The sequence below is a fragment of the Gigantopelta aegis genome, chromosome 3, assembly GCF_016097555.1.
Source record: "Gigantopelta aegis isolate Gae_Host chromosome 3, Gae_host_genome, whole genome shotgun sequence".
NCBI lineage: Eukaryota > Metazoa > Mollusca > Gastropoda > Neomphalida > Peltospiridae > Gigantopelta > Gigantopelta aegis.
The window spans coordinates 13,947,532-13,963,686 of record NC_054701.1 but is presented as its reverse complement, the minus strand read 5'-3'; the positions used below and the strand labels follow the sequence as shown (position 1 = coordinate 13,963,686).

The window sequence follows — 16,155 nt, the reverse complement described above, 5'->3', positions numbered from 1 at the left end:
TTCTTCAACACAAGACCATACAATGTTTCGCAGTGCGTTGACTAACCATGCATGCATTAACACGTGTTTGTAACTATTTGAAGCATGGTTTGGGTTCACCACTAGTAGGTTTGAAATAAGTATTTGTTCTTAATGAGGAAAAAAACCTCTAAGTCGTTTCCTTTGTAACGGTACCAATAAGCACAAGAGGTCAAGAGATCGAAGTTACGATCAATAATTTGAAAGACTCATTTTCACAAGAAATGACTTTCTACTAAACTATTTAACTAGTATGTGCAAGCTCGATGAAAGTTTTCTTTTTCTTCCCAAATGAAGATAATAAGGAATTTAACTCAACAACTAGATAACAAAGAAGATTCAGATAACATTATATTCATTTAACTTTAATTTTAAATTACAATTCGAGCAAACACGCTTCCCCTCTGATATAGAAAGGCGCTTCTGGCCGTCCTCAAACAAATCGGCCACGAAGCTCCTGAACCATTGTATCATTTGTTGTTTCAATATTGACCATCAGTCCAGAGCAAGTTTGATGAATGCCAGCCGGTCTTGCCAATGACGGATTACTTTTAAAAATTGTTTTATCCGCAAAGCAGAAGGGAAGTAGATTATTGAAGACTGCCTTTGTGTGAACTGCATATGAAAAAATACCTTGGAGATGGTGTTACTGCTAAGAGCGGGCCGATATTGCGTGATGATGCTCGTTCAAAGCAAAGACAAGATAGAGACATCAATGGAGTTTGAAGTGGGCGATAATCAATGTTTATTGACCGAGTCATCCCAGCAAGAGTTCACCATTAGCATGTTTGCGTTATTTGTTTCAGGCCATCACGCCATGTTGATGAACTGGAGCGTCAGTGCAGCCTCAGTGTACGATTGTGTTCCTACAGAGGATTGGGTAATATGAAACCCGGGTCGGACCTCTCTAAACAAGCCAATACATGGATCTAACGAGACCTCATTAAACATGCCAACGCACTGTCCTAACGAAACCTCACTAAGCATGTTAATACAGACATTCAACTATAGACAGATCTAACGAGACTTCTTCAAACATGCCAATACAGACCTTTAAACGATAGAGATCTAACGATGAAATGTGCTGCTACAATCACTTACGCTTTAAGTTGTCAATTATGATGACAATACAGAGAGTACCCATACTCTGAATTTGCCAACAATCACCAATTAGGTCCACTAAAATGAAAACTTGATTACGGCTTCCATTGAAGCATTGCGATGCATGTATTTGTTTTTCATTGGGAAAACGAATGGACGAAAAGAGTCTTCTATTTAATGTCATGCATCAATAATGTTCGCGACAATGGGTATTTGTTACTTCGAATCAATGGACCATGATTGGTATTTCAAAGGTCGTTGGTATGAGCCATCCTGTTCATGAATATAAGCTAATCATACCAATAGTAAGGTGTAGAGAATGCACGCGGTCGTTGTTTGTTTGTTTGTTTAATTTTGGTTTGCTTCTTGTTGTGTATCGTGTATGTTTCGTTTTTTTTTTTTTTTTTTTTTTTTTTTTTTTGTGTTATTTGATTTATTTTGTCCGTTTCACACAGCTGTTGTATTACCAGTAACATATGTTACTATTATCATCTGCGGGATTTAGTTTGGTGTTGTACGCACAAAACCAATCTAACTGAAATTAGCTCCACATGTTATTAACTATTACCTGTGGATCTAACACCAGCCCGTTGGAGCCCATGTCCAGTTGACCTTTCATCTGACCAATCAAACCCTTACTTGCAGAATCATGCCAGTGACGTGAAAAGAATTTGAAACCTTTCGGAATTATGCCGAGGGTATACGAAATGATTTCGGTGAATTACGCCGGAAACTAATTTCGTTCCAAGACGGAAAAAACGTAATATTATAGCCATAAAATATATTTATTCTAGTACTCAATTCTGAGTTTATTACAGCACTTTTGCCCCTATTTTTTTTTTTTTTTTTTTTTTTTTAATGTTGAAATATACCAACACGTTCGCCTATTATTTAAGCGGCAATCTAACTGAATTAGAGTTCGGCTATATGAACCACGGCCATAACAGCCAAGGACTGCTTATGTAAACTTAATGGAAAATGGTTATGATTATTATTTTATCCCGTTGCGAATCAACGTTCGGCCATACAGTGTTAAAATAACTATCATTATGTTAAACACATGTAATTTAAACTGTACTAAGGCTTCAGACTTTCTTTTCATACAATCTAAAAGAAACGACCATAAAATGAATAATATGGTGGTATATTTAGGACATAACGGTACACATGTTTTTCTTACTTTTAAAGATACCGAACTTCGACTTATATCTCGAAATCTGGACTTGTTTTGTCGAATGCTTGACTTATTATTTTGAAATGTTGGCATATTGTCTCAAGATTTTAACTTATAATATCAAGCACTCGACCTGTTATCATGACTGTATGCAACTGAAGGTAGGTACGTGCGCATTGACAAGAGATAAGTATAGCATTCGACAATATAATTGGAGAGCTCAAAATAATAGGTTCAGCCCTCAACATCAATATAATAAGTCGAGATCTCAACGTAAGGCCCACTTTCCATTAAGGTAATCTGCGCGCGGAAACGTGCATTTTCATATCTACATTTTCGATATTTCACGTCAACAAAGTACTTTTAAGCCACAAGGAAACGTCGATCGACCTTTTTTATGTGCATACTGAATGCACACTCGTCTTATTATCTCGAGCTCCCGACTTATTATCTTGAGCGCATTACTGATTACTTATTATCTCGAGTTCTCGACTTATATTATCTCGAACATTTGACTGTGTGCTAAACTTATTATGTTAAACTCTTGACTTATTATCTCTAGTGCTCGATTTATCTCCAGCGCTCGACTCAGTAACTTTAGCTCTCGACTTTTGTATCAGTACTGTACAGGCAAAAAGAGATTTAAAAAAGAAAAAGACATACATGTTGACGAGAGTTAATATGTTGAGCGCTTGACATAATGCATTGATAGCTTGAGATAATAAGTTGAGAGCTCAAGATCATAAGCTACATTTTCCTATTAGTTGCAAGGGATCTTTTATATGCACACTCTCACAGACACGAAAACAAATACCACGCCTTTTGACCAGTTGTGATGCACTGTTTGGAACAAGGAAAAAAACCCAGTCATTTGAATAAATCCACAAAGGTGGTTCGATCCTGCGGTTCAAGCTCCTGAGGCGAGCACTCAACCGTCTGAACTAACCCCGTCCACGCCCAGCCAAAATAGAGAATTTGCAAAAGATGAAAACATACTTGATAATGAGAGTTAAAATGTTGAGCGCTCTACATAATAACTCAATAGCTCGAGATAATTTTTCCAGTAGCAGCAAGGGATCATTTATATGCACTTTGATAGGCTTTTGATATACCAGTTATGGGACACTGGTTGGGACGGGAAAATATAATATAATAATAATAATAATAATAATAATAATATATATATATATATATATATATATATATATATATATATATATATATATCTTTGCAGTAGCTTTGTATTTCACCGTATCAGTGTACCACAACTGGTTAAAGGCAATGAATGAATGAATGAATGAATGAATGAATGAATGAATGAATGAATGAATGAATGTTTAACGACACCCCAGCACGAAAAATACATCGGCTATTGGGTGTCAAACTATGGTAATGCAAATAAATAAAGTGATGATCAACATCAATGTAAAAATTCAAGATTTAAACAAAAACAGTGTAAAGAACTGTGCAAAAACACAAATATCACAGATAGATACTTAATTTTAGTCAAAACTTCAAGTTTGTGCTGTATTGGCCATTCTCAAAGAAAATGTTACACCCCTGCACCACGGTGAGGTTACAGCACGCGCAGGGGTGGTTAAAGGCTGTCTTATGTGCTTTACTGTCTGTGGGTAAGTGCATATATAAAAGATCCCTTGCTGCATTAGAATTTTTTTTTAGCGGGTTTCCTCTAATGACTACGTGCCACAATTACCACATGTTTGAAATCCAATACCTGATGATTAATTAATCAATGTGCTCTAGTGGTTTCGTTAAACAAAAATCAAAACAAAAACAAACTCGTATCTCACCAGACCGATCTCGGCAATGCATTAAAACATGTTTTCTTTTATAAAATAAATAATTTGTACAGTAAAATTGAAAATTGATTCAGTCTGTGACGGTACATGCTCTTAATTTCGTTTCGCCTGTGGCGATATTAATTGTTTTAGAGGGCCGTGTGCAGTTCCAAATTGCACTTAGCCCAGATGGGCAACTTGTTACGTGATACCTTTGTGCGACGGTCGTCGAGCTTTTCTAGTACACACCTAGCGCAGGTGTGGAGGCCATGTGGCCAGTAGTTACGTAATAACTCCGCTAGTGCTGTTTATGACCAGGGGATTGCTCGCGGAATGGCGACAGCCAGTCTGACGAGCAGAGAAAAATATACCGACTCTGAGAGAGGTGGAAATATCAGATGATAGGTGAGGTACCACGTTGTGCCCCAGGCGATATTCGCTGTCTCTGAGAGTTTTGAATAAATAGCTAGGGTTTTAGAGATATCGGGGAGAAACATTGGATGTATCCAGGGGAACGGACGTCGTCCACTGAACGATCTATATTAGTTCAGACGGGACTTTGGTAAATATATATTTTCTGCTCTGTGTATAACCTTGATGTGATTGATGTGACTTTAAATATTTTAATACTGTATTATACCAATATTATTTAGACGGTGCTGCCGGTCATCTGACGCAGTAATCTGTAGGCTCACTGTCATAAATAATTATAAAAAGCTTAGCCAGTCATCCTAGAGGACCTAGGTAAACTGTAGGTTATTGTCTTTATTGTGATAGGTACCAGTATTAATTCTGTGTTACAAGGTTACTGAACGAGTAGTAAGGGTTAATTAAAAATTAACCAGTTACGAATAGAGTTGTAATTCCTTTATTAATTAAGTTCCCCTGGAAGCGTTTCTCAATTATCACACGTTACTGAACGATTAGTAAGGGTCAATTAAATATTAACCAGTTAGGAATAGAGTGGTAATTCCTTTATTAATTAAGTTCCCCTGGAAGCGTTTCTCAATTATCACACGTGTGGGTGTTGTGTCACGGTGAAGTGATTAGCACATTGTGTAAATTAGACACCTAGAGATTAACTAATTAAGTGATCAGTTCTGGGTTGTTATTATTGTTGTTATTAATTAACTACTGCGGCAGTACATTTGTCAGCGTAGGTTAATACAGATTCCAAAGTGTATTGTGTTTTGTTGTGTTTTCTAGTGAACTAAACGTGCTATAATAATATATACTTTATATAAGATCGTATCTCTGATCATACCTAGAGACGAGCCACAGCGGGTATAACTGCCTGTTACAGAGAGATCTAATAGATATACAGATAGGAGAGATGTTTGGACAATCGTGTTTCATTCAGTTACGGGTATTGTAGGATCCCCGTGACACAGTCCTTTTAAAAATTAAGCACATTTCTAAAATCCGTTTTAAGGCAATTGATGGAATATCCAAGGTAATCTGAACGACAAAACCGTAATACATGATCAGGGCATTTGGCAAAATAGTGGATGATTCCATGGATCTCTATCTAGTTCCCTCGTCTATAGGAGTACAACCACTGCCGAGGAAATTCTTTACTGAAATATCATCCCTCTTGATCACCTCACAGAGGACTGCCACTCCCAGAAGAGTTCTAGCCTTTAGTCTCACTGTATTTGACATCCAATAGCCGGTGATTAATACCAATGTGCTCTAGTGGTGTCGTTAAACAAAACAAACTTTAACTTTAGTCTTCACTTCAATAACATGTTATTATATGAATTTATACTTACTCATTTATTTATTATCGGTTTCCTTTTCACGCAAACAGACTACTAGTATATACGGTGAGCACATGGTTATTATTTAGCAAGTTTGTTTAGTTTAACGACACCACTGGAGCACATTTATTACTTACTCATCGGCTATTGGATTATTTAATAAAGAACATTCGATAATTGGAGGGCTGGTTGAATTTGAGAAGGGTCAGTAAGATTATTGTTCAACTAGCCCTGCTGGCGACCATGGTTTTTATGTTAATTTTCAACCCTGATATATATATATATATATATATATATATATATATATATATATATATATATATATATATATATATATATATACATGCATATTGCAGTTGAGCAGTCGCCTAACCCGGCCCATACGTATTGATGTGGTTCGCGATACGGCGGCCGCATAAATAGTCTCGCCAGATAGTTTTAGAATGTGTATGCTCCCAAATAACGTTGTAAAAGACGAAGTGTGATTGGTCGATATTTAAATTATTATTTATAGACGAAATGTCACATGGACATGGAAGTCCACGCTCTACTGGTAGAGCTAATTGTAATCAGATTGACACAAAACAACCATAACTGATAATATTGGAACATTCCCAACTGAGTGTAGAAATAAAACCAGCTGACATATTCCACGTACGTCCCAATCTACAATCGTGATTTCTGCCTGTAACGTGGCAGACTGTTCGTTAGTCCACTAAAGATGACAATGTTGGTGTTGGCTCTTATCCTCCTCGCTGCTGGGGCGCACGCAGACATCACACACGCGTCTGTTCACGCAGGGAGTTGCGTGTGTGTGCACGGCGCCGGCGTACACGCTCGAAACCAACGTGAGTTTGAGATTCAGTCATCGTAGATAATAACCATATTTTATAACTTTGTAGAACGTTTGTCGTATGATTATTATGTTGAGAGATTGTACACATATGTCCAAAGTTAACAGTGTATTTTGTTTAACGGCATCACATTATATATATATATATATATATATATATATATATATATATATATATATAATATATATATATATATATATATATATATATATGTATATACATACATATGTATGTAATGCTAGAGGAAACCTGCTACCTTTTTACATTGGCATCAAGGGTGCTTTTATGTTCACCGTCCCACAAATATCATAGCACATACCAGTCGTGGGGCACTAGTTAAGACGGGGAAAAACAGTCACACAATGGGTTCACCTAGGTGGGTCGATCCTAACATATAGTTCCATGCAAAGCATAAAGACAATAATTACATTGATTGATAGCATGTTTAACCACTTCGTATCAATCATTAAAGGGTTTTTTACTGTGTTGTTTGTTTGTTTGCTTGTTTGTGTATTTTGTTTTGTTAATTGTTGGGATTAACTTTATATGCCCACTGACACAGTTAAATCATAAATCATGTCTATAGAAATATTCGTATAAAAGATCAACTGCTGCTTTATACTGGTCCACCAAAAGTGGTAGTAACCATATCTTAGATTCCAAATTGATGTAATTTAAAACGTACTGACGTGTCATTAATCAAATACTCCTGTCCTTTTGATAATCGCTTTTAGGTTACATGGTACCAAAGCAGAAAAGCCTGTGTCAAAGTTCGATGTGCACCATGAAATGCATCTTCGCAAGCCAAGGTGCCATTCCGTAAAACTACGGCATTTTGAACTGCAGTATACTGTATGGAATGGCACATTGGCATGCAAAGCTTTGTACAATGTTTATGGAGTAGAAGCAGCTGTGGCTCTGATTATGGCATTGATTGTCTGTGCACATACCGTAATCCATTGACAATAAATAAATACAATTTATTTAGTATTCATTGTTATGCAATATACACTAGCGGTTGAAACTAATGCAAGGTATCCCTATAAATGGAACTGCAATTTTAAGCAAAAATGACGGATGCTAATAAAAATCCCTTAAATTGTATGTGACCACCCCCACGCACGTCCCCATTTTCTTGCAGGTAGATTAAATGTGAGGTGTTATTGGTGCACTTCCTGGGTGTGTTGGTATGCTGCTTATATCGTTGGTGTGTTCAGCAGACCGAGTGATCGGGAACAATTTGACTGGTACTATTAGCGTCTGTCGCATCGATCTCATCTAACGTTCAGTGCAACAAAAAACAAACAAAAACAAAATACGCAGTCTAGTGAGCGAACGCCATAGCTCGGTCTCCTAAAACCCCCCACAAAAACCCCCACAACAACAACAACAAAACCCCAACAAACTTAACATTATCGGAAATAGAAATTGATTTCGTACATTAGAACCTTCAATAACGAGTCTCTATTTTCGCTGTAGCTGGAGTAACCGGGACTCATGTTCGGGCCACACTGAACAGCGGTTCGTGCTTTACCCTAACCGGAGGCGTGATCACTAAAGACGGCTACAAGTGGTTTGAAGTGAACTACAGCGGGCAGGTAACCGCACAAGTCATTTAACGCAAGTGGCAAGTTTCATTCCAAATGTGTTATTTCCCGGGGGATCCAGTTAACCTTTTCTTGCATCTTGCATCGAAGAAATTGAGCTAAAGGGTGGGTAGTGCAGTATACCGAATAGTAGTATTATCGTGCATGGTCATGCTGTATAGCCTAATGTCGGCGACTCATAACTAGTGTGTTGGTTTATTTATCAGAAGAAAACAAAAACACTCAGTTGTAATAATGAAAATGTCATCTGCAGTCTCAGGAAGAAGGAAATGTTTTATTTAACGACGCACTCATCACATTTTATTTACGGTTATATGGCGTCGGACATATGGTTAAGGACCACACAGATATTTATGGAGGAAACCCGCTGCCGCCACGCAATGGGCTACTCTTTCCGATTAGCAGCAAGGGATCTTTTATATGCACATGCACCATCCTATAGACAGACTAGCTCATACCACGGCCTTTGATGTACCAGTCGTCGTGCATTGGCTGGAGCGAAAAATAGCCCAATGGAACCACTGACGGGGATCGATCCCAAACCGACCACTGAGCTACGTCCCCCACCCACACACCCCCCGCAGTCGCAGAGACTACTTTAACCAGAGTAATACTTAGTTCCCCTTAACATGTGACTTGTCTAATTTTAAACTACAAAAGGATTGAAAGAAAGAAGGAAATGTTTTATTTAACGACGCACTCAACACATTTTATGTACGGTTATATGGCGTTACACCGACCCACTGAGCCTTGCGGAGCACTCACTCAGGGTTTGGAGTCGGTATCTGGATTAAAAATCCCATGCCTCGACTGGGATCCGAACCCAGTACCTACCAGCCTGTAGACCGATGGCCTAACCACGACGCCACCGAGGCCGGTCACAAAAGGATTGAATGTCATTTCTCAAAATAGTAGTATTTTAATAGCTCCCAAAGCTATGTGATCAATGAATCAATCCTCTTAATATAAGTTTAACCATGAGTGTACCGCTCCCATTGTTGTAGGGCTCAATCTGGCTCGCACAAATTTGGATAACAACATTTAGTCATGTTAACATTACTCCCAAACAGTTATATAGTGTTACTAACGGATCACTTCACATAGTTACGTGAATTACAACTAATTATGTGGGTAGAATGATGGAAATGCATGGTAAAAAGGTCTCAGTTTAGTGCATTTTACTAGAATATCTTTATCGTTTTTGCCCGAATTCGAGGTTTTGCTCCAGAACTAGTGGGAGGGGGGGGGGGGGGGGGGGGGGGCTGGGCTGTGCCCCTCACTCCTGCCTCTCTGCCCCCTGCCCCTATCTCGTATACTTATGATTTTATCAGCAAAGATTGATTTATTTATTTTGCTTCGTTATTCGGATATATATTTTAAAAACAAACTTTTCCTTTGATATAAACGTGTCTGGGGTTGTGGTTTATGGTTTATTTTGTCTGTAGAATAATCTCACACTCGTTTCAATAACTCAGTTTTCTTCTTTTTCTTTCTTTCCAGCACCTGTGGATCGCAGGCAACTTCCTCGTTGTCGGATCTTCCTCATCCTGTTGTAAGAATCTAATTATTTCAGTTTTTAACATATAACAGCCCATAGGTATTGGTAGCTGGAATAATCTGCCGTTCGAGAGCTACACGAACATTTGAACGGTTATGATCGCTATCTCAGCTAGAGATAACTCTATAGCGAAAACATGGAATTGCTACATACTACCGGATAATACAACAATAGCCCTGTGTGTAAGGTTAAATACCGTTACATTGATACTTTTCGAGTTCGCCGATAACAAATCTTTCACATATAAATCAGCAGTACACACACTACAGGTAGAAACCCGTCCAAACCTAGGTATAAATCAGCAGTACACACACTACTGGTAGAAACCCGTCCACACCTAGGTATAAATCAGCAGTACACACACTACAGGTAGAAACCCGTCCACACCTAGGTATAAATCAGAAATACACACACTACAGGTAGAAACCCGTCCACACCTAGGTATAAATCAGCAGTACACACACTACAGGTAGAAACCCGTCCACACCTAGGTATAAATCAGAAATACACACACTACAGGTAGAAACCCGTCCACACCTAGGTATAAATCAGCAGTACACACACTACAGGTAGAAACCCGTCCACACCTAGGTATAAATCAGCAGTACACACACTACAGGTAGAAACCCGTCCACACCTAGGTATAAATCAGAAATAGACACACTACAGGTAGAAACCCGTCCACACCTAGGTATAAATCAGCAGTACACACACTACAGGTAGAAACCCATCCACACCTAGGTATAAATCAGAAATAGACACACTACAGGTAGAAACCCGTCCACACCTAGGTATAAATCAGCAGTACACACACTACAGGTAGAAACCCGTCCACACCTAGGTATAAATCAGAAATACACACACTACAGGTAGAAACCCGTCCACACCTAGGTATAAATCAGCAGTACACACACTACAGATAGAAACCCGTCGACACCTAGGTATAAATCAGCAGTACACACACTACAGGTAGAAACCCGTCGACACCTAGGTATAAATCAGAAATACACACACTACAGGTAGAAACCCGTCCACACCTAGGTATAAATCAGAAATAGACACACTACAGGTAGAAACCCGTCCACACCTAGGTATAAATCAGCAGTACACACACTACAGGTAGAAACCCGTCCACACCTAGGTATAAATCAGCAGTACACACACTACAGGTAGAAACCCGTCCACACCTAGGTATAAATCAGCAGTACACACACTACTGGTAGAAACCCGTCCACACCTAGGTATAAATCAGAAATAGACACACTACAGGTAGAAACCCGTCCACACCTAGGTATAAATCAGCAGTACACACACTACTGTTAGAAACCCGTCCACACCTAGGTATAAATCAGCAGTACACACACTACAGGTAGAAACCCGTTCACACCTAGGTATAAATCAGCAGTACACACACTACAGGTAGAAACCCGTCCACACCTAGGTATAAATCAGCAGTACACACACTACAGGTAGAAACCCGTCCACACCTAGGTATAAATCAGCAGTACATACACTACAGGTAGAAACCCGTCCACACCTAGGTATAAATCAGCAGTACACACACTACAGGTAGAAACCCGTCCACACCTAGGTATAAATCAGCAGTACACACACTACAGGTAGAAACCCGTCCACGCCTAGGTATAAATCAGCAGTACACACACTACAGGTAGAAACCCGTCCACACCTAGGTATAAATCAGAAATAGACACACTACAGGTAGAAACCCGTCCACACCTAGGTATAAATCAGCAGTACACACACTACAGGTAGAAACCCGTCCACACCTAGGTATAAATCAGCAGTACACACACTACAGGTAGAAACCCGTCCACACCTAGGTATAAATCAGCAGTACACACACTACAGGTAGAAACCCATCCACACCTAGGTATAAATCAGAAATAGACACACTACAGGTAGAAACCCATCCACACCTAGGTATAAATCAGCAGTACACACACTACAGGTAGAAACCGGTCCACACCTAGGTATAAATCAGAAATAGACACACTACAGGTAGAAACCCGTCCACACCTAGGTATAAATCAGCAGTACACACACTACAGGTAGAAACCCGTCCACACCTAGTATAAATCAGCAGTACACACACTACAGGTAGAAACCCGTCCACACCTAGGTATAAATCAGAAATAGACACACTACAGGTAGAAACCCGTCCACACCTAGGTATAAATCAGCAGTACACACACTACAGGTAGAAACCCGTCCACACCTAGGTATAAATCAGCAGTACACACACTACTGGTAGAAACCCGTCCACACCTAGGTATAAATCAGCAGTACACACACTACTGGTAGAAACCCGTCCATACCTAGGTATAAATCAGCAGTACACACACTACTGGTAGAAACCCGTCCACACCTAGGTATAAATCAGCAGTACACACACTACAGGTAGAAACCCGTCCACACCTAGGTATAAATCAGCAGTACACACACTACAGGTAGAAACCCATCCACACCTAGGTATAAATCAGCAGTACACACACTACAGGTAGAAACCCGTCCACACCTAGGTATAAATCAGAAATAGACTCACTACAGGTAGAAACCCGTCCACACCTAGGTATAAATCAGCAGTACACACACTACAGGTAGAAACCCGTCCACACCTAGGTATAAATCAGAAATACACACACTACAGGTAGAAACCCGTCCACACCTAGGTATAAATCAGCAGTACACACACTACAGGTAGAAACCCGTCCACACCTAGGTATAAATCAGCAGTACACACACTACAGGTAGAAACCCGTCGACACCTAGGTATTTAGCTGGAACATTATTGAAAGGTTTCTTCCTGTTTTGTGTGAATTAATGATTAATATGTGAAATATTTGTTATTTGCCAACTCGAAAATTAACAATGTAGAGCGGGATGCTTTGCCTACCCAGTGGTAGGCAGCAATTCCTTGTTTTTGCTATCTCTGACTGAGGTATATACACACACGGGGACATTTATAGATCGTGTAGCTTATACTACCCTTGCAGAACTAGAAATGTACTCTGTATCCTGACTGTGGTAGTAGTAACACCTACGGTGGAGACGCGCTTTCTTTTCTCACACTAATCTACATGGAAACCCAATCGCCTGAAATATGTCTCTTATAAATGAACGTTTGAACTATAAGCGGAACACACTCACACACACACACACACACACACACACACACACACACACACACACACGCACACACACACACCACACCACATCCCCCACCCCCCCCCCAAAAAAAAAACAGCAACAAAAAACACCCCAAAAAAACCCAACAACAAATCAACAATAAAACAAAAAAACCAACAACAACAAAAAAAAAAACATTTAAAAAACCCAAAACAACAACCACACAGACAAAAAACAACAAACAACAACAATGACAACATAAATAAATAAATAAATAAAATAAAATAAAATAAAATACATTACAATACATAAATAAAGTTAACATTTAAAAACAAAAAACATACAAATAGACAAACACACATACACAAAACAACAATAATAAAAACAAATTAAAAAAATAAAATTAAAAACGAAACGAAAAAAACAACAAGTAACAAACAGCAACAACAACAACAATGTTGGTGGACGTCTTATGTCTTCCCCAGCTGGAGGCAGTAGCCTGCACACCGGGGGCGGCGCCTGCCACGACGCCCAGAGTCAGCAGTGGGCGTGCGACCTCCTCAAGTGGGAACAGGCTGGCCGCATCTTCATCGCCAACCGACACCCGTCCGGACACCACGACAGCGCCTATCCCATTCAGAACATCAAAGACGCGTGTGCCGGGCGAGCGGCCGCCCGGTCTAGGTGAGTCGTGTATGTATACAATATTGTACAGGTGAGTCGTGTATGTATACAATATTGTACAGGTGAGTCGTGTATGTATACAATATTGTACAGGTGAATCGTGTGTGTATACAATATTGTACAGGTTGAGTCGTGTATGTATACAGTATTGTACAGGTGAGTCGTGTATGTATACAATATATTACAGGTCAGTTGTGTATGTATACAATATAGTACAGGTGAGTCGTGTATGTATACAATATAGGACATGCTACATACCTACAATGCATTACATATATGCACATAATGCCTTTTAATATTATATTATAGGTATACGTGGCAAACATACTACTAACACAATTAATAATCCATATATAGAATACCTGATGTAGTTTATGTTACTGTGAGTGGGTGTCGTTAAAGATTCATTCACTCAATTTATTACACCCCACACACAGAATACGAAACATACTTCTTGACACTGTTTACATGTTACAATGTGTGTACACTATACTGCATACTGTTTCAACAAAGTACCTACTCCTTATGTATTAGACATACTTCAGGAAAACGGTCTTGACCATCATATGATGTATCGTTGGTTGACTGATAAGTTCTGAACCTCACATAGAAGGAATTGCGTAATTGGTAAATATTTTGTTGTTAACATTGCATGATACCATCGAGGTACGAGCGAATATCCACAAAACCTTCACTATCACCAAAGAAGACAAAGACTGTCATCATGGTGGACTATCTTGGAAAAAGGCCAGGCAATAAACGGAGCATATTATGCTGTACTTTTAAGGCAATTACTGGATGAAAACAGTCATTGCGATGGCTACAATCCACGAGCACCCACCTTATTCTCCTGATCTGGCTCCATCAGAATTCCATCTATTCATAGACATGAAGAAAGCTTTAGATGAAATTCATTTCGATATGAACGATGACGTCATAGCAGCTGTGGGGAAGTTTTGGACAGCCAAGAGAATGACTTCTACGAAACTGGGATCAAATCCTACCCACGTTGTTGGCAAAAGTGTATCAATAAAATAAAACAAACAATCAATCAAATAAACAAAACCCATCATCATAGTATAGTATATACATGCAGTACATAGAATACCCGCTTGAAGTGACTCAGCAACGACTGATTGTTTCGACGATTCAAACATTGAATCTCTGGTTGATTTATAAAAAACATCCCTTGGATTCAGTCTTAATCAGATATGCATAACAGAGGTTTGACATTCTGATTTCAGCTACTCGTGCGTCTACAAGGGCAGGACGTGTTCCGCACCTGGGGGTCATGTGTGTCTGGATCACACCCTGTTACATTATCTGCACACCCTCGCCTCCACTGGACTGATTCGTGTAAATACCTTTCATGTCTATTTTGTCTATAACTCGTGTCGCTTACCATAATATGTACATGTTTCTTAGTAATTAAAGCTGACAAACCTTCTAGAATGGAACAAAATAAGTCTTATAAAGTAATCACTGTTTTAAAAAGAATAGCAAAATAATAACTTTAAAAAACATACAAAAACACAAACAACACAGTAACAAACAAACAAAAATTGTGCATTAACATATGGATATATTTCTGTGAAGTATTGTCATTTTACAGTAACACCTGTTAATTTGCGGGTGCCCGTAAGTTGCAGAAGAGTGTAAGATTGATCATATTAATACATTTAATTCTATAACATCTTTTCTAGAAGTCATGCGATTTCCATTATAGTCCGTTTACATCACAAGGGAACCGAAGAATTGACATATACCACATAATACTAAAATTCATACAAAACTATCATGAACATTCACACACACACACACACACACACACACACACACAGAGAGAGAGAGAGAGAGAGAGAGAGAGAGAGAGAGAGAGAGAGAGAGAGAGAGAGAGAGAGAGAGAGAGAGAGAGAGAGAGAGAGAGAGAGAGAGAGAGAGAGAGAGAGAGAGAGAGAGAGAGAGAGAAACGTTTCTTGGCAGATACCCATAAACCAATAAAAATTAAATCCCATTGTTGATACACATGTGAAGGTAGCCATCTGATTTATTTACTGATTTACCTGCAGATAAATGAGCTTTCCGGGGCATGCCACTCGTGTAACTCACGTCACTACCGGGGCGTGGCCGTGGATCTCCATAACGACGGTCGGACGAGTGTGCTGATTTCCAAATGCAGGAGTATGGGCGGACACGGCTGGGATGAGGGCAACCACGTGCACTGCCAGTTTGGTTATTAATACTGTTATTATTGATACTGGTGTTACTTACTTCTCTGGTTCCACAATAAACAACTATCACACAGAACTCGTTTTCGTTGTTTTGTTTATCATTATCAACTTACAGAGTACAGAACGTTAGGTATAGGCATATATACAAAACCTAAAATGTCGCCGCGCGTATAGCAACATATCTTATCTGAAGTCATTAATCCATTGATGTAGAACCGTAGG

At 39.1% G+C, this 16,155-nt stretch overlaps 2 protein-coding genes across 2 annotated transcripts in view; one reads left to right on the top strand and one right to left on the bottom strand.

Annotated features, from left to right (window-relative positions):
- The window catches only part of LOC121367552, a 105,187-nt gene that overhangs the window by 28,446 nt on the left and 60,586 nt on the right, over positions 1-16,155 (bottom strand). The window lies entirely within an intron of this gene.
- Positions 6,442-16,009, top strand: LOC121367551. Its single transcript, XM_041491801.1, has 6 exons — positions 6,442-6,700; positions 8,186-8,304; positions 9,814-9,865; positions 13,504-13,702; positions 14,947-15,058; positions 15,772-16,009. Exons 1-6 carry the CDS (start codon positions 6,574-6,576, stop codon positions 15,940-15,942), a joined length of 780 nt encoding a protein of 259 aa, XP_041347735.1. The 5' UTR covers positions 6,442-6,573; the 3' UTR covers positions 15,943-16,009.

What these genes read in the sequence shown, in the direction of transcription:
- LOC121367551 (XM_041491801.1), top strand. Translation starts at nt 6,574, where the DNA reads ATGACAATGTTGGTGTTGGCTCTTATCCTCCTCGCTGCTGGGGCGCAC. An exon ending in AAGTGAACTACAGCGGGCAG is followed by an intron (nt 8,305 to 9,813) that starts GTAACCGCACAA and finishes CTTTCTTTCCAG; the next exon opens with CACCTGTGGATCGCAGGCAA. An exon ending in CGAGCGGCCGCCCGGTCTAG is followed by an intron (nt 13,703 to 14,946) that starts GTGAGTCGTGTA and finishes TTCTGATTTCAG; the next exon opens with CTACTCGTGCGTCTACAAGG.